Source organism: Panthera pardus, unplaced genomic scaffold, assembly GCF_024362965.1.
Source record: "Panthera pardus isolate Hobbes unplaced genomic scaffold, ASM2436296v1 HiC_scaffold_27, whole genome shotgun sequence".
NCBI classification, from domain to species: domain Eukaryota; kingdom Metazoa; phylum Chordata; class Mammalia; order Carnivora; family Felidae; genus Panthera; species Panthera pardus.
The window spans coordinates 30801556-30824016 of NW_026526843.1; the positions used below are offsets into that span (position 1 = coordinate 30801556).

At 39.6% G+C, this 22461-nt stretch overlaps 1 protein-coding gene across 2 annotated transcripts in view; it reads right to left on the minus strand.

Annotated features, from left to right (window-relative positions):
- Nucleotides 1–265: 265 nt before the first annotated feature.
- The window catches only part of WDR44 (WD repeat domain 44), an 81282-nt gene continuing 59086 nt past the window's right edge, over nt 266–22461 (minus strand). The window contains exons 13-20 of one of the 2 annotated variants that reach the window (XM_019421904.2): nt 15710–15823; nt 11546–11668; nt 7355–7546; nt 7071–7172; nt 6492–6607; nt 5510–5637; nt 4395–4493; nt 266–1420 (exon numbers count right to left, since the gene is read on the minus strand). In XM_019421904.2, the coding sequence (XP_019277449.2) occupies nt 1326–1420; nt 4395–4493; nt 5510–5637; nt 6492–6607; nt 7071–7172; nt 7355–7546; nt 11546–11668; nt 15710–15823 (969 nt within the window). In that variant the 3' untranslated portion in view covers nt 266–1325. Of the gene's footprint in view, nt 1421–4358; nt 4494–5509; nt 5638–6491; nt 6608–7070; nt 7173–7354; nt 7547–11545; nt 11669–15709; nt 15824–22461 lie in introns of both variants that reach the window. The other variant, XM_019421902.2, reaches the window with a different exon arrangement.

A 22461-nucleotide genomic window follows, 5' to 3' on the forward strand; every position in this document is an offset into this window, starting at 1 on the left:
AAGGATAGGATCATGGCTCCCTGGCTTCTCACGTAGATACTGAAAACAAATGCAATAAAGAACACACAGACGTTCAGATGAACTCTTATTCAGAAATAGAAAAAAACTATTATGTTTCTTAAAGGTATGTAGCCAATGCATTATAACGGGGTCTAAAACCTGACCTTCTGCTTGCTAAAAATCAAAGCATAAAACAAGACCTTGTTTTTCTTACATTGCTCAGTTTACCAAAGTCATCAGAAAATAAAGTCACATATTTAACAAGTGTTTGGCGACCAACTTTTAATATACATATTTAATTTTCAGAAACATATGCTAACCATCAACAACATGATCAGGGTTCCATTGCCCCAGATGTTATTTCATTGGTACATTATATCAATATTTACAAAGGCTTTCAAATTCAACAACACAAAACAGAACAGCTTAATTTTTAAAACTACAATGCTTTAAAAAAATGTAAACAGTTCATTTTTACATTATTGTAAAAAAGAAGACTCACTCCTTAATGCGGCTTAATTTTTTTAAGTGAGCAAAGCCTGGTGCTCATGGATAAAGAATGAAAAGAATCCTTTACATAGAAACATTGTGCTCCAGTGTGGCAAAAAAAAAAAAAAAAAAAAAAAAAAAAAAAAAAAAAAGAAGAAAAAAGAACAAAGAAAAAGAAAGAAAAAGGCAAAAAGAAAAAAAAAGAGAAAAAAAGAGAAAGAAAAATTATGTATATATACATACAAAGAAAAGAACCCTAAGTCCACAATTTAGACCACAAAAAAAATCTTGTCTCCAAATTGAGAAATTTATAAAAACCATTTACACATGGTTGTTGACCTATTGAAAACCTGTATAACATTTTCAAAACAGTAACTCAGTCAATACCACTTCTCTGAAAAATGAAATTCTGTGCAAAAGAAATTGTTTAAGCTAGAAACAAGACTCCCCCCCTCCCTGTAAGGGGCCAAAAGGGCCACTGAAATAATTTAACTCTGTTAGATTTAGTGCATGTAACCAAAAGGCACACACATGTGATTAATATATTAATATATTTTCATGCAGAAACCTGTGCATGTTCACAATTATATAACAAAAACACAAATATAACAAAACATAAAGCCTAATGTTTGGCAATGTTATTCTAGCCACTTTTCTTTCTAATCTATCAGTCCAGGGTTTAGAGCTCATTAACACTGCCTCTCAAAAAATATATTATATTTGAACAACTCCCAATAAAAATTAAAAAAAAAATGTTAGCCTGAAACAGTATATTTTTTTCAGTTCTGATACATATAGAAACTTACTAATATGTTTATTTTAAATGTCATTTCAAATTAAGATACATTTTTCCTTTTGTTAATAAACACTTTGATAGCTCCAGTGAAGTCAGCAGAAAGAAGAACTTCTGTATTATCTGTCTTCAGAATACCTTAAAAGCATAAAAAAAAGTTTTTAGTTGATTTTAAAGGAATGTAGAGCCTGCCATTATAAGTGTCACACGCTCATGACCCCACACCTTTTCCCCACGTTTTGTCTTTTTTTTTTTTTTTCTTCAAGATTTTAAGTAATCTCTTCACCCAACATGGGGCTCGAACTCACAACCCCAAGGATCAAGAGTCACACGCTCTATTGACTAGACCAGCCAGGAGCCCCATGGTCTTTCTTTTCTAGCTCGCTCCTGTAGTCCTTTCACTCTCCTGTACCTCTCCTCCTCTGTGAGGCTCACTTCCCCATACCATATCTTAGCTGGTCTTTTCCTGGCAGGGGATTACAGTTGCTAGGGGCTGGATGCCTGGACTTACTGCCAGGCAGCAGAGGCTTCGAAACTGCCCATTGCTTCACTTCAGGGCAAGAGGCTACTGTGTGATTCAGCCCCAGAAATGGAACGCTGGCAGCATGGGATCAGCTGGGCAAGTGTGTTGCTAACAGGGGTCTCTAATGAGGTTGACAGTGAGGTTCACTGTCAGGCAGACATACTGAAATCGCCATGAAATGAAGTACGTACGATCGCTCTGGGAATGCTGACAGAGACTTTTTGCCTCTATGGTTTGTACTGGAGAGCTAGGTAGCTATGCTGAATGGCAAAATGCTTACCTCTCATTTGCCGTAAAAAGCATTTAACAAACAAAATTCTCGACTCTACTATGCATAGGCAAAAACCGTAGATTTATGAAGTACTGATTAATAAGGAAGAAAATAATCTAAACTTTAATTGGAAAGTTGTGCACAGAACGAGTTAAGACCAAATGGCTTCATTTAGATTTGCTAAAAACACATCCTAAGCCTGTGAACATTCCTTACCACCCTTTGGCGTATCTCAAAGTTGTCCCATGCGGCAGTAGCAGCAGCAAAGGACTTGAGATATGAGACATGAGAAAGGCTAGAGAAAAAATAATTCGTCATGTACAGATAAATGCTTTATAAGATATGACAATAATGAAGATGACTGGTCTACGCACCAGGCATTTTGCTAGACACTTTATATATTATACATTCTTTTTCGTTTTTATTACAACCTTATAAACTAGGTATTGTCACTATTTTCTACATGAGGAAAAATGAAGTGTAAATTGCCAACTATGTCAGAAATAGAGAGGGCAATCAGATCTATTTTATGATTTTATACCACGAGTTTCAGAGTTTATTCTTAGATTTTACCTCAATAGGTACAAAACGGCAAACAAAATCTGAGTATGACACATTAAAAGTTGTGCCTTTTTAGAAAGGACCCAGTGAGTTAACTGAACCTTGTTAATATGGTGCAGGGTTTTTTTTGTTTTTTTTTTTAAAGTTGGCTTCATGCTCCCACAGAGCCCAATGCACGGCTTGAACTCATGAACCTGAGGTCAAGACCTGAGCTGAGATCAAGAGTAGGACACTTAAACCAACTGGGCCACCCGGGTGCCCCAATATGGTGCAGTTTTGAAAAGTTTTTTTAAAAACTTTTTCGGGGTGCCTGGGTAGTTGCTCAGTCAGTGAAGGGTCGGGACTCTTGATGTGGGCTCAGGTCATGATCTCACGGTTCAGGAGTCTGAGCCCCGTATCAGGCTCTGCGCTGACAGTGCAGAGCCTGCTTGGGATTCTCTCTCTCTGCTCCTATCCTGCCCTCTCTCAACAAATAAACATTAAAAAAAAAAAAAAAAAAAAAAAGCCAGAAATTTCAGGGAAATGTATACAGGAGTTGTATAGAGTTTATATAAAAAGGTATTACTGGGAGAGAAAAAAAAAGAAGAAGAAAAAACCCCAAATGCCTTAAAAGAGAATGCCAGATCTGATTCAGAGAAAAAAAAAAGACAAAAGAAAAAGAAAAAAAATATTTTCAAACAGGCGGTTTAGTAAAGGTAATCCTGACTTGGTGTCTTTTTAAATCTTGTGACTGAAGGGAGTCCTAGGCTGAAGTTGATGCCTGCTCTTACAGACAGAAGAAATACTGTATTCTGTGCAGTGTACCGTGCAATGACACCACAAGGGAAACCACCTGAGATTAAATGAAGTAAAAATACTTGAGAACTCTGAAGTATTCAAATACTTTAGGAAGCCCCGTTTGTGCACTGTACCTTCTGTTGTGTCTTTAAAAGTCTCTAAAAGGCCTAGTTGTAGGCCGTAGAACAACAAAGGGATTTAATAAACCGTTCTGGAACTCGTCTTAATAATACAGATTTGTTAACAACTAGTCCAAATTTAAACGGTCTCACCATACACTTAAGGACTAGCAGGGACCATTTTTATATAATGGGCACCTAATACTACTTGTTGGTGGTTTCTTTTCACTTCCTAATCTGATCATTTTATATAACTGGAATTACTCCTCATTTCTCTAGGCGTATGCTGCAAATCGCAGGAAAGCAAAGGCTTGTAAATAGCTATGTATCTGAGAAGTTACAAAGCTATAAATTTGTGGCAAGTAGAAAAAGCACTGCTTTCATTTTGGTTTAATTCATTTGTTCAACACGTGCTTATTAGGACCAAGTAGAAGCAGGCAAGCGCTGTGCTAGGCCCCGGCACTCCAACAACACACAGGACATAACAAGTCTCTGTTCTCAGAGAGGACGGTCTACTAGAAGAGGCAGATAATAAAGAAATTTTGTATTTGTATGTCTTGTTAGCATGTCTCCAAGGGAAACAACTGCCCGTAAAAAAATTACGAACTTTCAAAATTTTCATTTTTAATTCCCAGATAAATTTAAATGAAGTAAAACTTGCAAGCAACAGGTTACTGAAATAGTCACAAAGGGATACGACCATCACGTTGTAAATAAGAAGTATTCTCTGTACTCATGAAAACCTCGTAATACCCGATGTAGGTCAATGAGACTACTAAATGCTGGCTAGAGAAAACGTAGGACAAACAAAATAGGAGTACCTACCAGAGGGCATGGTATCCAAAACTTCGGCGTCTTCACCTTTTTCGTTCCCTTCTGACTTTTCAGATTGCACATCCAAAGACAACATCAAACTTGGGTTTGGAGCAAAGATGGCCGACGTAACAACTGCATTATGTGCTGGGGAAAAAAATTTACTTCAGATTAACTCGTAAATTTGATTCTAAACATCAAGACAAAAAGTGTCATATGCAAAAAATATAATAGTGTATGTTTATGTTAATATCCTTTAAAATGAAATATCCCAAAAGTAGGGGTACCTGGGTGGCTCAGTCGGCTAAGCAGCTGACTCTTGATTTCGGATCAGGTCATGATCCCACAGTTCAAGGGATCAAGCCCTGCGTCAGACTCTGCACAGACAGTGTGGAGCCTACTTGGGATTCATTCTCTCCCCCCACCCCCGCCTCTCCCCGCTTGTGCGTGCGTGGTCTCTCTCTCTCTCTCTCTCTCTCTCTCAAAATAAACATTGAAAAAACAAAACAAAAGGATATTCTAAAAAAAAAAAAATACCTCATACAAGCGTACCTCAGAGATATTGCAGGTTTTGTTCCAGACGATTGTAATAAAGCAAATATCACAATAAAGCAAGTCAAATGATTTTTTTTGGCTTCCCAGTGCATATAAAAAAATATGTCTACATGTACTTAGTCTATTAACATACAACAGAATTAGGTTTACAAAAACACTGTACATACCTTAATTAAAAAATGCTTAATGCTAAAAAGTAGTAACCATCATCTGAGCTTTCAGTGAGTCATAATCACTGATCAGTTCACCATAGCAAATATAGCAAAAGTTTGAAATATTACAAGAATGACCACAATGTGACAGAGAGACACAAAGTGAGCAAATGCTGTTGAAAAAAACCTCCCAATTTGTAAAAAACGCAGTATTGGCGAAGCACAAAAAAATGAGGTATGCCTGTACAAATTCTGAGATTCCATGACCTCCCAAATTTTAGACAAGTATAGGTTCTTCCTTGGTATGGAGAAATCAAACAAAGCCGAATACAAAGCAAAAGCGGTTATGACTGCCAAACTGTCTCTGAAACAATGCCTACACAAATTTACTCATACTACACCTCCACTTTAACTTTATTCGCTTAAGAAGTCACACAAAAGTAGGCATTTACTTACCTTTAATACCTTCCCAAAAGTCATTACGGTCTCTCCTGACTGAAGTAAACTTGCTGAGGTCATGGTAAGTACTCCAGATATAAACATACTTATCTTCTGAGCCACTGACAAGGTAACTAAAATCATGGCTAGATTTGGGAAAGAAAGAAAAAAACCTCAGTTTGGATTTATTTTTTTTAAGTTTCCCTCTATGAGTGCTTCCTCCTTGAAAACACCTAAGCAAACACCCGAGAGAGCGTGTTGAAATATAGACTCCTAGTCTCACTCCAGAGGATCCGAACATGCAGGTTTGACACGGAGGCCAGAGGCGTGAGGATTTTCGTTAAAGCTCTAGGTAACTGTGCTGCTAGCTAACCCACACTGGGAGAAACGCCCACGTGAGACAGGAAAGAGAGGAGAATGCTTTACCAGTTACATTTCCCGGTAATTACTGGGTAATTCAAGAAGAAAGGAGAACCGTGAAGAAAAGGGCTGAAAGAAAGAGGGCTCTAAGGAAGAAGAGGCAGTTCTTCCAGGAGAGTCTCCAGACCCCAAATTAAGAGTTCAAATAATACTGTCATGCAAAGGCGTAAATACAGGATACTGTACTTTAGGGTGTTAAAATGCCTTATTAGCTTCAGTACCTAAAAGGATAAAGACCATGGGTGGGTGGCAGATAAACTTCCTCTTAAAAAGCTTACATAATAAAGTACAGATGCACAAATTCCAGAGCTGGGAGTCTTCTAATCCTAGCGCTGCCACTAAGCAGTAACTTTAGACCAGTTACTTAATTTTCCGAGTCTGGGTTTCTTTGACAGCAGAATAGGGGCAATTCTAACTGTATCTACTAAACAGGTGGATAAGGTAAGTACTGAATGATAATAACAAGAGACAGCAGTTGTAAAAGTGCGAAGAAACTAAACATAAGGCACAGATCAAAGAAAATATGGGAGCAGGGGAGAAATAGTCTAGCTCTTTTGGGAATTTTTCATTGACGATTTACCTGAAACTTGCTTTGATCTGGCTGCTACTGTTGACATAACCCTTATACTTCATGGACAGTGACAAATCTCTAAGATCATATAGTCTGATTCTGGAGTCATTTGAGGTTACCAGTATCTAAAAATAAATTAAAGAAAAAGTTAAAAATATCATCTTTTTTTTTTTTTTAATTTTTTTTTTTTAACGTTTTATTTATTTTTGAGACAGAGAGAGACAGAGCATGAACGGGGGAGGGCAGAGAGAGAGGGAGACACAGAGTCGGAAGCAGGCTCCAGGCTCTGAGCCATCAGCCCAGAGCCCGACGCGGGGCTCGAACTCACGGACCGCGAGATCGTGACCTGAGCCGAAGTCGGACGACCAACCGACTGAGCCACCCAGGCGCCCCAAAAATATCATCTTTTAATCTACGTTAAGGTATAACCAAAAACGGTATTACGTACACATATATAGCGAGAATATACCTCACAACTACAAAATGCTGTATTTCACATGAGAGAAAATATATTCTTAAGCCCACGTAGTAAGAGTTTTCAGGAGTCTATATATAGTGTGAAGAGAGATGGTTTTGAATACTTATTACCTTATTTTCTCCGGGTAAAGGTTCAATGCCAGTAATTTTTCTTCCAACTTTGTTGCGTCCTCTGGTAGATCGGACATGTATTTGTGTGTGGTATTTCAAATGCTAAAAAGAAATCACAAATTTAAAACACGAGAATAAGAAGGAACCTCAAAGATCATCTGATCCAACTTGTAGACAGACATGGTGTTATTGGCCCCGATTTATAAAGCCCAGAGAGGATACACCAAGTTTATATAAAACCACTAAGTATTCCATTATGTAATTTATACAAGATAATCATTTACCTCAGTATCATAGAAAATACATCTGCCATCATATGTCCCAATTACTGCGTATTTGCCATTCTGACAGAAATTCGCAGCTGTGATCAATTTTGTTTGACCGTCTACTTCATTCCACAAAGCCACTTTTTTGTCAGGTATGTTCCAAAGGCGGAGCTTTCCATCCAATGACCCACTCAGAAAATACCTGTCATCCTAAAAATGTGGCAAAAGAAAAAGCTTTGGTTTTACCAGATCAAGAAAAATTCATTAGTGAATCAAAACATAAAGCCTATTAGGAAATAATGTTGAAAATATGTAGATCCTGAGGCGCCTGGGTGACTCAGTCGGTTGAGTGTCTGACTTCGTCTCAGGTCATGATCTCATGGTTCCTGAGTTCAAGCCTCGCGTTGGGCTCTCCATTGCCTGCACAGAGCCTGCTTTGGACTTTCTGTCCCCCTTCTCTCTCTGCCCCTCCCCTGCTTGTGCTGTCTCTCTCATAAATAAATAAACATTAAAAAAAATTATTAAAAAAAAAATGTAGATCCCATTGAAAAAATATTATTCTTCAAGCATTATTATTATTATTATTTTAAGATTTTTAAGTAATCTCACTCAACGTAGAGCCTGAATTCAAACCCTGAGGAGATCAAGAGGGCTCGGTTGGTTGAGGGGCACCCAGGTGGCTCATTTGGTTGAGCGTCTGACTCTTGATTTCGGCTCAGGTCATGATCTCACGGTTTGTGGGTTCGGGCCCTGCAATGGGTTCTGCGCTGACGGTGTGGAGCCTGCTTGGGATTCTCTCCCTCTCTGTCTCTCTGCCTCTCCCCTGCTCAGGCATGCTCTCTCTCTCTCAAAATAAATAAACTTTAAAAAAAAAAAAAAAGAGGGCTCAGTTGGTTGAGCATCCGACTCTTGATATCAGCTCAGGTCACGATCCTAGGATTGTGGGATTGGGCTCAGCATGGAACCTGCTTCTCTCTCTCTCTCCCCCCTGCTTTTTCTCTAAAATTTAAAAAAAAAAAAAAAAAAAAGTCATACAGTCCACCGACTGAGACAGCCAGGCGCCCTCAAGCAAACATTATTTTATTCACTAAGAATAACAATTAGAGGGGCGCCTGGGTGGCTCAGTCGGTTAAGCGTCCAACTTCAGCTTGGGTCGTGATCTCGTGGTTCGTGAGTTGGAGCCCCACATCAGGCTCTGTGCTGCCAGCTCAGAGCCTGGAGCCTGCTTCGGATTCTGTGTCTCCCTCTCTCTCTGCCCTTCCCCTGCTCACACTCTGTCTCACTCTCTCTGTCAAAATGAATAGACATTAAAAAATTAAAAAAAAAACAAACCAATTAGAAACTTCAGTATTCGCTTTGGAAATAGGACTTTCTAATTGCTTTATCACATCCTCAAACTGCTTTTCCCAAGGTATGGATGTTAATGGATAATGTGTTTTGTGTGTATATTGTGTAGGAGAATGGTTCAAGTAAGTTTGAGACATTCTGGGTTCCAGAAAGTTAAAGAGGATTCTCAGTTAACATGCGTTCTCAGTCTCCAAAGGAGGGATAAAGTATGTAGTGTTCTCCAATTTATTTAACCAGGGACTTTCCTGGTGGGGGGTGGTGGTTGGGAGGGAGTCAGGCAGGAACTTCAAGGAGCAGGCCTGGGTAAAAACTATCCTGTAATGATACGTTTGTTCACATCCTCCTCCTCCCTCTGGGATACATGTAAATACTTGGATAGAAGAGTAATGCCGGTTAGCCCACAGAACCAGTTATTTATGTGGGAACTTTGACAGGGTGTCAGTAGGAAATCACTTCAGTATTCAAATTCTCAGTCTCAAAGCAGGGGTTCTCAACAGGGGGCACTTTGGCTCCACAGGGGACAACAAGCAATGTCTGGAGACATTTCTGACTGTCACAACTTGGGGGTGGGGGGCTACTGGCATCTAGTGGGTAGAGGTTAAACATTCTGCGATGCACAGGACTTTCTTCCCTCTACAACAAAGAATTATCCAGCTCAAAATGTCAACAGTGCCGAGGGTGAGAAACCCTGCTCTAAACTAAACCAGGCCTACCACTAAACTAAACTGGTCTAATTTTTGATAACATAAGAATTAAGAGTAAAATAATTGGGATGCCAAAACAAGAAACCTTCCCTTCTCTGCTCAAGGCTATTATTCTTACCCACCCCAGGGCCTGTCAAGAACAATCTACGCAGATTGGACACCTTTATGGCTATGGTAGAGTAGGCTCTGCTCAATGTCTACCAGTAGAAGAGCAGAACAAGTAAAAATACTTCATCTTGGTCTTATAATTCAGAATTTTATTTATATACATGTGTATATGTGTGTGTGTGTGTGTGTGTACGTGTGTGTGTACATGTGTGTGCATGTGTTATCTTCATTTTACTATTTCTTTTGTAATTCTGCTACCCTCCTTCCAGGTAACATTACATAAGAGAGTCACATTTCCTAAGAAAATGTCAACACCACACCATCCTTCCCTAGCCCCTCTTAAAAATCCTTCAGATCTGTAGATTTTTAGAATTAGGGCTTTTTAGTTTCCAAAATAGAAACCAAATAAAAGAAGAGAAAAACTACTGGCTAGAGAGGAACCTTAATAAAAAGTACTACATAGATAACCATCACCACCCAATACCTCTCTTTCCATCCTGACACATTATAGTTAAAATAGAGGTGAGGGAAGGATTTTGCTCACGGTCGTGGACAGGAATAAAGCCATTCTTTTGTTGCACCTTGGATGACAGGATGGGGGCGTTATTCTGAAAGAAGCCTCAAAAAGCCTGATGGTCAAAACGGATAAGGTATCAACACAGATGAAATATTTTTAATTTGCCAAAGGTCTTAACCAAAGTCTTCTAAGGGTTCAAAATTATTACTGTCTCCATATCATAAACCCGCCCAGGGAGGGAAATTATACTGAGGAAGAAAAAAAGTCCTCTCCTAATCTGGGAAAAAAGGGGAAGAAATGTGAATATATAACCGAAACGTTGCATTAAAATGACAACGGGTGTTAAACATACAGAGATGAGGACGTGACTAGAAATGTTGATTCACACATCCGCGTAGGGGAGGGCAAGTCAGGTCGGCTCAAGGCCTCCATTTAGTTCGATCTAGCTAGTGGAGTGACACCACATAGGACTCCTCTTGTGCTTCTAGTTGCGAAGAGCAAAACGTAATTAAAGCCTTACTCATTTGGTGGCTCTATCCTACAAAAACATAAGATAGGTCAGCAATTCCATGATGAATTTTCCTCCTCTGGTTGAAATCGTACCAAATACTTCTTTTTCAGAGGAAAGATAGGGATTTTCTACACTGAAAATGAATAAGGATAGACCTCAAGATTAACAGTATTTTCAGGGGCACCTGGGTGGCTCAGTCGGTTGAGCGTCCGACTTCGGCTCAGGTCATGGTCTCATGGTTTGTGAGTCCAAGCCCCACACTGGGCTCTGTGCTGATGGCTCAGAGCCTGGAGCCTACTTCAGTGTCTGTGTCTCCCTCTCTCTCTGCCCCTCCCCCGCTCCTGCTCTGTCTCTCGAAAATAAATAAATGTTAAAAAAAGAAATTTAAAAATAAATTAATTAAAAAAAAGATTAACAATATTTCCAGGGAGCCTGGCTGGCTCAGTCGGTAGAGTAATGGGACTCTTGATCTCAGGGTGGTGAGTTCAAGCCCCACATTGGGCGTAGAGCTTACTAAAAAAATAAAAAAACAAAACAAAAAAACACACACACACTGTATTTCCAGACATTACACAGGAATTCAGTATATCTTGTAATGAATTTTGGTCTTTGCCTCTTTCAACCTTTTCCTCTTTGTCTCTTCCCACCCTACCCCTCCCACTATTCTTGCCTATATGCTTCCCTCTTATTTATTCACCTGCTGTCTCCTCTTCTTCCTCCGTCTCTAATCTCTCTCACCTTTAATAGAATACTTGAGTTCTTTATTTATACCCTGCATGTCTTATTAAAGATTTGGGATGACTTTTCATTCTTATAGTTGGACCATAACACTTCCAGTTCTTCTAATACAGATTAACAAAATATTTCCTTTCTAAGCAAAATGAAACACTAAATTAAGTTGTCCTTAACTATGTGGCTGTTAATAATTTTTTTTTCCTGTAGTCCAACTGTCCTCCAGAGAAGCCAGGTTCCCTCACCTTCCTTATAGTACAACAAAAAAAAATACATAAACAATTACTTACTCTTGGATGGAAAGCTATGGCAGTGACAAAATCTATATGTTGAAAACAGCAAAGGCATTCTCTTCGGGAAATGTGCCATAACCTGACTGTTTTATCCATCGAAGAAGAAAGCAGGAAGTAGTTCTATTGAGAAATTGACATTGATCATTTTATCACCCTATGAAAAAATACCTACATACACAATAATAAAAGCAAACTTTTGGTTTTATGTATCTCAATAGTTTTGTTATTGCTATATCTAGCATCAGAAAGAACAAAAAGATTACCCATTTCATTTGGAAGATCCCATTTTTTCCCAGTTAAATACCGTATTCTTTTGATTCTAAGACTTTCCTGTATTACCTGTTCTGAAATTAGAATCTTATGATCTAGGTGAAAAAAAATCTGCTAGGCACTGAGAGGACTAAGGTGTATCTTACTTATTATAGTCCGCATATATGGAAACTTAGCTATGAATACAAGGCATCTATTCATTTGATGGTCACTTCAGTTCAGTTACCCTGACATTGGCAACGCTGGCGAATTTTAACTCCCCAGAATTCCCTAATTGTCACTTAAAATGCCTTCAAAAAGATTACCCTATAATGCAGCATGCAAATGAAAAATTACTGTGCACCTGTCACACCACAGGCAAGAAAATGAGAGAAGAGAAATCGTCAAACGTCTCAGAATAGATCATAGAATTTTCAAAGGTAAAAGAGGGTAGTGTAACTGCTTTAGGCATTGTGATGGCCCCATCACCCAGGAACCAAACATTTATCTATCAAATGCTTCAGCTGGCAGAAATTCTTTAACTTTTCAACATAATCTATTTAAGGAGAGAACTATGAGTTATACTGAACGAGGAAACCCAAATGAGACACTATTCTTTGGTATGCCTAAAGGTGCTAAACAAACCAAAGTAATGGTGACATTTATTGAATACTTGCAATGTGCTAAAGACTGTTCTTAACACTATATTATGAGGTAGGTATATGATTATCCCCTTTTACAAATGAGAACACTGAGGCACAGATGCTAAATAATTTGTCGAAGACTACATAGCTCATTGGTGGCAAAACTGAGATTTAAACCTACGTAGTCTGCCCTTAGGTCCAGACTCTAACCACTACACTCTTCTGCAGAGTGCTTAAGTAGAACACATGTTTAAACAAAAAGCCACAAGATGCTTTGTCATCTACTAAAAGTAATAAACAATCTTTAATCTTTGAATGTAAAAAGACTAAGTGCAAATACTGATTTAGATAGGTACTGCAATGATAAATAAATGCTATTTGGGGCTAGTTTTAAAAGTGTACACTTTGTGTGGTATGCCTGTTTTTAAATAGATCATGAAACGTACAATTAAAAAATTGAACTTTGGGGCGCCTGGGTGGCGCAGTCGGTTAAGCGTCCGACTTCAGCCAGGTCACGATCTCGCGGTCTGTGAGTTCGAGCCCCGCGTCAGGCTCTGGGCTGATGGCTCGGAGCCTGGAGCCTGTTTCCGATTCTGTGTCTCCCTCTCTCTCTGCCCCTCCCCCGTTCATGCTCTGTCTCTCTCTGTCCCAAAAATAAATAAAAAACGTTGAAAAAAAAAAATTTAAAAAAATTGAACTTTGAGGGGTGCCAGTTGGGTAAGCGTCTGACTATTTTGGTTCAGGTCATGATCTCATGGTTCTTAAAAGTTCGAGTCCCGCATCAAGCTCCATGCTGACAGTGCAGAGCCTGCTTAGGATTCTCTCTCTCCCTCTCTCTCTGCCCCTCTGCTGTTCGTGCATGTTCTCTCTCTCAAAATAAATAAATAAACTTTAAAAAAAAGCCCTGGGGCACCTGGGTGGCTCAGTCGATAAAGTGTCCGACTTCGGCTCAGGTCATGATCTCACGGTTCTTGGGTTTGAGCCCTGCGTCGGGCTCTGTGCTGACAGCTCGGAGCCTGGAGCCTGCTTCAGATTGTGCCCCTCCCCTGCTCGTGCTCTCTCTCTCTCTCAAGAATAAATGAAATATTAAAAAAAAAATTCCCTAAATCTATGGTTTGCTCATTAAGTTGATTTTATTTGATTCTTGCAATAGTCCATTGCTTTAAGCATATGAAAGAAATATGAAAACATCCCTAAAAGTGAAGACACTAGAGACGTGCTAAGACATGTTTCACTATGCCAAGTTCTGTTCAGTAAATACTTATTGAATAAGTGAAATTAAATAATTTTCTTGAATTTCATGATCTTCAGAAGTCAAAGAAATTAGATTCAAACCTAAGTTCTACCTATAGCTAGTTTTGTGGTGTCAGATGGGTCAGAGACCCAGCCTCCTCAACTACAAAATGAAGTACCATAGGGGCACCTGGGTGGCTCAGTCAGTTAAGTGTCTGACTTCAGCTCAGGTCATGATCTCACAGTCTGTGAGTTCGAGCCCTGCGTCGGGCTCTGTGCTGATAGCTCAGAGCTTGGAGCCTGCTTCGGATTCTGTGTCTCCCTCTCTCTGCCCCTCCCTCACTCACACTCTGTCTCTCTCTCTCTCAAAAATAAACGTGAAAAAAAAATTTTTTAAGCAAAATGAAATACCATCTACCTCACAGGTTACTGTAAGAATTAACAAGGTAATTCTCATTACCTGGCACAAAGTAAGTCTTCAAGACGTAGAAAACCCACTATAAATACTGATTACGCTAGATCCTGAAGAGAAACAACAGTAAAATAAAATCTGGTCCCTACTCTGGAATGTCTTACAATCCTGTTGTAAATAATACCTAGAAATGTGCATGAGTAAACAGGTAAAAAAGAAAGTTAAAGAGAAGAACATCCAGACAGACAGATGAAGGCCTTAAGAACAAAAAAGTTTCCTGGAAAAGAAATTCTGCCTTATGATCCCAGAGTGACTCCTGCTGAATTTCTAGCCTGCCAGACTGCCCTACAGATTTCAACTTGGCTACACCCACAACTGAGCGATCCAATTCCCTAAAATAAATCTCCTTATGCATATATGTTCTCTTGGGTGTGTGACTCTGGAGAACCCTGACGGATAAGTGGTCAATGGAGATCTAATTTCTTCCAGTCAGCATTACACCCGTACAAAATATTGGGTTGCTTTAAGAAAATAAAAGGAGTGCAAGGTTCCCAATTATGTGCTTTGTACTTCTTATCCCAGATGAATGTGATTATCAGATTAAGGACACTTTAGATTTCCATCTCTGACAACTCAGATTTCACACAGGGTTGGGGAGGAGTATAAAGACACAATCAGGGCTCAGTTTAAAACCAGACTACCAGGTGAGGTCTAAACTTCTTCCGAGTTAGAGAAAGACATTATGACAGATGGTTTTTGAAAAGCATCCAGAACATGTAAACAAGTATGGCAGGAGTAGCAATTCATAAATGGAGTGATTCAAAGCTGGAGCTCTGAGAAAGCCTGACTTGCCTAAGGAAACCAGCAGTAACTTTGTGGTACGTGAGGTTCTCCTGACACAGTGAAAATATATGGGCAACACTGGTATCTCTAATAGTATTCCGTTTACTCCGTTGACTTTTCTCAGTTTAAGGCTTTTCAATATTCTAAATATATTTTAGATCCTGATTACTGACAAATTTTAATACGAAGGAAGGGTAAGGTATTACGCAAAAATTCAAAACACTGTTTCATGCTTTAAACATGTTCAATAAAATTTGAAGTATCTTTAAATTTTTGCAAAACTGCGCAGATATTTGTTCCGTGGCAAAATAGGCCCTCTACTTCTGAAATAATTTTGCTCTAAGGAAAAAAGAAAACATAAAACAATGCCTTATCAAAGATTCATATATTTGCAAACTTAATGATTTAACAAATATAGCAGATTAGCCAAAGCAGTCCTGATTAGATAAATCGGACTTCACCTTCGCAGCGAAAGTCGAAAGTCGTATCCATTTTGCAGAGAATACTTTGCAAAATTACTTTGTAAGAGAAGCAAAAAGTACAAGTGTGTAGACAGATCCAGACAGAAACTGTTAAGTAATATAAACATTTTCTTATTTGCCTAATGTGATGTTTCTTTTTTTTTTTTTTTTTTTATGTTTCTCCTCTTTTAATCGATAACTTCCAGGAAGTAAATACAATCACTCGACAGTGTGACAATCATACAGATAAAACATTTGTTTTTATCCTAAAGTCATAGTTACATAGGATTCATACACACTTCGACTAAGAATTTCTTACTTTGGACCATGAAAGGTCAAGGAGATCAGCAGTGTGTCCTTTGTATTTGCAAAACGGCCGCTGCCGAAATGGTGCATTTTTGTCATCAGGGTCTTCGTCGGCTCCACCGCACACCTATTTAGACACAAAGACAAATGTTATAAGTGGAGAAACAGAGGCTTCGTACTCGTCCCACCCCATCCGTTCTCTCGGCATTCTGTATGCTGCCTGACTGAAATCTCGATCTACCGAAAACAAACTCCCCTTTACGATGAACCTCCTACTGACCGCTTATTCGCCTCCCTGTCCTAATGAAACAGGATCGTCCCTGAAGACACTGTGCTGTCACCATCTTTCCCTCCCTGACAGAGCCCCTGCCTTGTCCTTTTCTGAGCATCTGTTCCCTCAGGAGAGGTGGGAGCCAGCCCCAGGGTGTGAATCATGCTTGGTCTGAGCTAGTCACGATGAGCTCATTCCCTTTCCCAGTGAAGACCGGTTTGGGCATGGGCATGCGCTACCATTTTTGTCAATTAGGCAGGAGGGCAAGTTCATTGAGGGGAGTGAGGGGGAAGATAGGGGGACGTTTCTAGAAAGATGTCCTCACTCTTAAAAAGGGCCACACTAAAGGGACGCTCCTGCCTCTGAACACTGCTGTCCGTGTGACACCTGAGACTGTAGTTGCCATCTTACCACCGTGAGGGGAACAGACCCAAGAAAGGCAGACCAAGAGCAAAGCAGGAGGACGGTAGAACCCTGGCGACATTACTGAGCTGTGGAATTAACCAACCCTGGAACCGCCTTACCTCCAGACTTGCTTCCTCATTGTTTAAGCCATTTTCAGTTGGATTTCTGTTATTTGAAGTCAAAAGCATCCTGACAGAGGTAGGTAGAAAATAATGCCATACATGTGTGCCACGCATTTAGTTTACAACATGCTTTTGTATTCATTACCTGAATGAATCCTAATGACTCTGTCAAGGAGGTATATTAACATTATGAAGATGAAGAAATTAAGAAAAAAACCCCGAGGCTCAGAGAGGTCAGGATAACATATTAGAGGACACACGGCCACCTGTAAACAGCAGAACCAAAGCAGAAATACAACTCTAAGTTCAGAGATCGCCCCTCAAATGTTGTCGAGGATGTAGCCTGAGCCAAAACATGGAGCTCTTAGCGATAAGCTGCGCGTATTTACGGAAGGGGGCGGGATGACGGGGACGGAGGAAGAGTGCGTGCAGACACGGCGTGGGACTAGAGCGGACAGGTACTCTGGGAACAGACTGTAAAGAGCCTCGGATTTGCGGCTGAAAAGTTCAAACATTCTAAGGCGATGGGGAGAGCCAGCACAGGTTTCTGAAAAGAAAAAAAATCACACGAGGTGACTGGCGCTTCAGAAAGAGGAAGCTGGGCAAGAAGGTAACAGACGGTATGGAGAAAGAGCGGAGGCAGGAAGGGCCGTCGGTAAAGTGTACCTAACACAATGAGGGCTTAAACTAGGACGGTGGCCGTGAGAACAGATAAAAACTCCCGCTACTGTGTGTCTAGAACTTTACGGTGTATAATAAAAACCTCCTCCTATCCTCTGTGGAGGCAGAGCAGCTGCAACCCATGCCCTGACCTTCCGCCAGGAACTCCCACTCCTGCAGGACTCCAGCCGCGCCCTCGAACTGTGCTGCCGGCCTAGCGAGCGCGCCTCGAATACAGAACACCCAACGGGCCTGCCCTCTTGCATAAAATTCGGCATTCTGCTTAAGAATCACTTCCATTTCAGGAACTTCTCGGCAGAATTCCTCTAGCAGTGATTCCAGATCTTATTTTTCTCCTCAGATGTCCCTTTTCTTCTCCTTATATTCTGTATGTCTTTCCAAATGACTTAAATAAATTCTTTGACTGTAAATACATGCCCAATAGAGACTGCTGAGAAAGCACGGGAAGTAGAGAAACTAAAATTAAAACAACAATCTGCTAACATTTTGATTGCCTTCATCTTTCCGTTGTAAACAAACATTCACTGAAATCACTGTGCACAAGATTCACTGTCTTCTTTTTATTATACCACGAGCATCCTAGGTATTTCACTCTCTGAAAACATTTACTAGCTGCATATGCATGTGCCATAATTTAATCACGCTCCGACTTGTTGGTCATTTAGACATCTCCAACTTTTTGCTAGCATAAACGGCAATTCAGTGAACATCCTGGAACATAAACCTTTACCCCGATTTTATTATTTATCTTAATACAAAAGGTATTATAGTCAAAAGGTTTAAACCTGAGACTTTAACAGCATCTTCTGTTATTTGTTTTAATAAAAGCGGGCCTATTTACTAAACAGAATTTTAGAAATACAGAGAAGTATAAGGAATCAAATAAAAATGACCTAAAATCCTACCACCTAGAGATGACTACTAGTAATAATTTAGCATTTTTTTCCCAAAGATTTTATTTTTAAGTAATCTCTACACCTAATGTGGGGCTTGAACTCACAACCCCCAGATCAAGAGTCCTATGTTCTACCGACTAAGTCAGCCACGTACCCCTATCTGGTGATTTCTTTCTGATAGGTTTTTAAAGGTAAAATTATTAATGGTAGAATCACCAAGTAAAATGTATTTTATCTATCTATCTATCTATCTATCTATCTATCTATCTATCTATCTCTCTATAGATATCTACACCTAGAGAGAGATTTAGACCTTCTAAATCACCATATATTTATATCTCCATATAAACATATATAAAACTTTATTATGGCCATTTCAAACATACACCGAAACAGAATAATGTAATAAATGGTATAACAAACCCATACATACATCACCTGCTTTAATGATTATCAGTATCTTACTCATGTTGTTTTAGCACTCTCCCACTTTTAAGTTTTGTTTATTTTTGCTGCAACACTTAAAGCAAGACCTAAACACTGTTGTTACCAGTAAATGCTCATGGGCTTTATGTATTTCCAACTAATAAGCGCTCTTTTAAATATAACTACCATGCCATTATCACACCTAAAAAATATCATTCGTATCATCTAATGTCTAATCCATATTCAAATATCCTGGTTATCTAAAAATGTCATTTTAAAGCTGGACTGCTATGAAAACTTGTAAGCCTTTTGATATTTATTACATTGACTATATACCAGATAACTGTGTTAATTATCTGAGATAACAAAATAAGACACTTCTTACCTTCTTATGATCTAGTCTCAGTACTTAAAAGCCAGAAGGAACCTTTTACAATATATCAGATTATGTCATATTCTCTGTTCAAAGACCCTTCACTGGCTTCCATCTTTCTCAGAGTAAAAGACACAGTCTTTGCATTGGCTTGCAAATCGACTGCCCCTCCACACCTCTTGTGACTTCATTTTTTCTTTTCTTTTAATTAAAAAATACATTTTTTAATGTCTATTTTTGAGAGAGATAGAGTGTGAGCTGGGGAGGGGCAGAGAGAGAGGGAGACACAGAATCCAAAGCGGACTCCAGGCTCTGAGCTGTCAGCACAGAGTGCGATGCGGGGCTCGAACTCACCAAGCTCGAGATCATGACCTGAGCTGAAGTCAGCCGCTCAACCAACTGAGCCACCCAGGCACCCCTGTGACTTCATTTTCTACTACCTTCCCCCTTTGCTCACTAGCTCTGGCTACTCAGGCCTCAATGCTCTTCATGGTTTTTTTTGGGTTTTTTTGGCTTAAGTTTTTATTTTAATTCCAGTTAGTTAACATACCGTGTTATGTTAGTTTCAGGTGTACAATAATTCAACAGTTCCATACATCACTCGGTGCCCATCACAACAAGTGCACTCCTTTATCCCCATCACCTATTTCACCCATCCCCCATCCCCCCAATAATGCTGTTTCTGGAACACACCAGAACTCATTTGCCATTCCCTCTACCTGGAATGCAAGACAGCCACATGATCACTCCCTCACTTCTTTCAGATTCTGCTCAAATGACCACCTCTGGGTGAAGCTTTGCTCACCCACCTTATTTATTCCCTGTTACCTCACTTTATCTGCTTTATTTTCATCTACGAAACTTACCACTTTCTAATAATCACAAAACTATGTATTTTGTTTCTCTGTCTCCCACCACTAAAATTTAAGCTTCACAAAAGATATTTTTGTCTCTTTTGCTCACTACTATATAGCCTCGATTTCCTACAACACTGATGAATACATAGTAAGCCCTCAATAAATATTTATGGACTAAATGAAGACACAGTGCTAGACCTTACAATGACAATCAGTGGAGCATAATGGTTAACAGCATAAGTTTTTCCCAAGACAGGTCAGAGATGGGTTCTAACTCTGACGCGATATACCAACTGTGTGAAACCGGTGAGTTGCTTAACATCTCTCAGCCTTCCTCATCTGTAAAACAGGACTCTTAACAGTACCTCACAACAGTACCAGGGCTATTGTGAGGTTAAACGAGATAAGATATCAACTGCACTTAGCAAAGTACATGGCACAGAATAAGGGCTCATAAAATGTTAGCTGTTGTTACATAAACTGATGTATTATATAGTGAGTGCCTTTAAAAGAAATATGAGCAAAGTATCATGAGGACAGTGAGGGAGTATATGAATACTTATGCACTGGGCAAAGCAAGAAATGCTCAAGCGAGGAGACTTGACTCTTAAACGAATTGGCCAGGCAAAGGCGAATAGTAAATATACTCAATCAACAAAGGGTTTGACATTTTTGTTGGGGCAACAATGAACAACCGAGTGAGTTCAGAACATAAGGTTTGCGAGAGGGAAGGGTGAAAAATAACAATGACAGCTGAGGTCAGGCTGATCTCTGAAAGACTGAGCCAAACTAAGGAATTTGGACTTAAATCTGTAGGAAAAAAAGAGAGAACTAAAAGCAGTACTTAAACAGGAAAGGAACATGATCAGATGTGTTTTATAGGAAAGTAATTCTGTTAGCAATGAGGATGAAAGACTGGAATCTGGGAGAATAACTATCATGGTCCAAGTAAGAGATAAAGGCCCAGATTATAACAGTGGAAATGAAAGGAATGGCCAGATTCCAAAGACATTTCTGAGATCAAGTGGGCGGGATTTGATGAATGAGCAAACGTTGAAGGGAGAGAAGACTAAACAGTGAACACAGTTTCTAACTCGGGGAAGATACGGGTGTTAATTAACTGACATCAAGTACACTATCAAAGGAGGGGCTATCTAGGGAAAATGATACTTAATTCTGCTTTGGACATATATTATCACCATTGATACCAGTTTTTTGCCACACAGGGCTCCTTGACAGGAACTGTCCATAGCTCCTTTATATTTTCAGTGCCTAACACACTGTAGAAATGTAATAATTGTTGTTGACTGAACCAAAGCTAAACCAATGCATATTTTTAATAAAATGCTATACATGTACAATTTCACAAAAATTACCTCTCACCCCCCCTTAATCCAAGTTTTATGTCCAAATAATCTTGAAGGAGATCAGATTGTGTGACCTCAAATATTCCCTTTGCATAAAGATTATTGTGAGCTGAAGGCAACTGAAAAGAAACAGACACAAGAAAAGGTATCTGCTCTCCCCGCTTCTACCTGAAAGCAGAGCATGAAATTCTCTTTGTGAAGGTATCTCCCCTTCACCTCTTCTTTGCCAGGAATGGGAGAATAAAGCTTACCTCTGGAGACAGTACTAAATAATCTTCATCTTCCATTAGTTTCCCCCAAGATTTTTACCTGGTCACAATTTACTATACCTAAAGCCCAACCCCTCACCTCCTTTGTGTTGTCACTTCTCCACAAACTTACTGCTTTTGTCAAAATGATGTATGAGCCCCTGGGTCTAATTGCTTCTTTAGGTATTCACTATTCTTCTATGAGGGCCTCCATATGCATGTATAATAAACTGTTTCTCCTACGAATCTGTCTTTTGTCAGGTTATTCACGGATCCTAGCTGCAAAATCCTGGCTGCAGAACCTCAGAGAGTAGAGCGAACTTTTTCCTCCCCTACAATCTCTGAAAAATTCAAAGCAGCAGTTAAATGCTAGAACACCCATACTAATGTTCCACTAATCAAGCACACCAAACATAGATTTAACCCAAGAAAAGCACCCATTTCTAGGTAAACCGCATAGTTACAACACCTAGTGTCAAGGAGAGATTTTACAAAATCTCTAGCGTAATGGAGCAAACGAGGCATGCCTTCTTCCTTTCTTCCTTACTTCAACGGAGCTACTTTTGAAAATCAACAGGAATGGAGAGCATAAGAGGCAGAATTCTAGGCATGGCATGACCAATGAGCAGGTCCGTGATCTTGGGTGTGCTGGTCTGTATGCCCAACTGTACAATAGGTACTTTTGGGTATTCTATTTTACATGAATGCTAACGAAAATGAGGATGCAGGTGGAAAAATAAATATATCACTATCACGAGAAAAGAGGAAAGAACACACACATCAGGAAAATAAAAAAATGAATAAGCTACGCCGTGTATACTGCCCCTCACTGCAGCTAACGCTAGGTTCAAAGATAATAGCAGATACCACACTCCAAAGGCATATGAAGTAGAGGATCCTTCTAACGGTCTCCAAATAGAATGACCAAAGCGAAGGAGCACCAATCTTTTCCTGAAGACAACAGATACAAATGCTACTCCACTGCCACAGGAAAAAAGCACAGTACTCCAGGGGTCACTACTTTGGTGTCAAAGAAATACTACACTCCTTATTTAAAAGGACTGTTTTCAAACAAGATCGGGAGTTACTTGGGTCTTTTGGGGGATGGGGTGCGGTGGA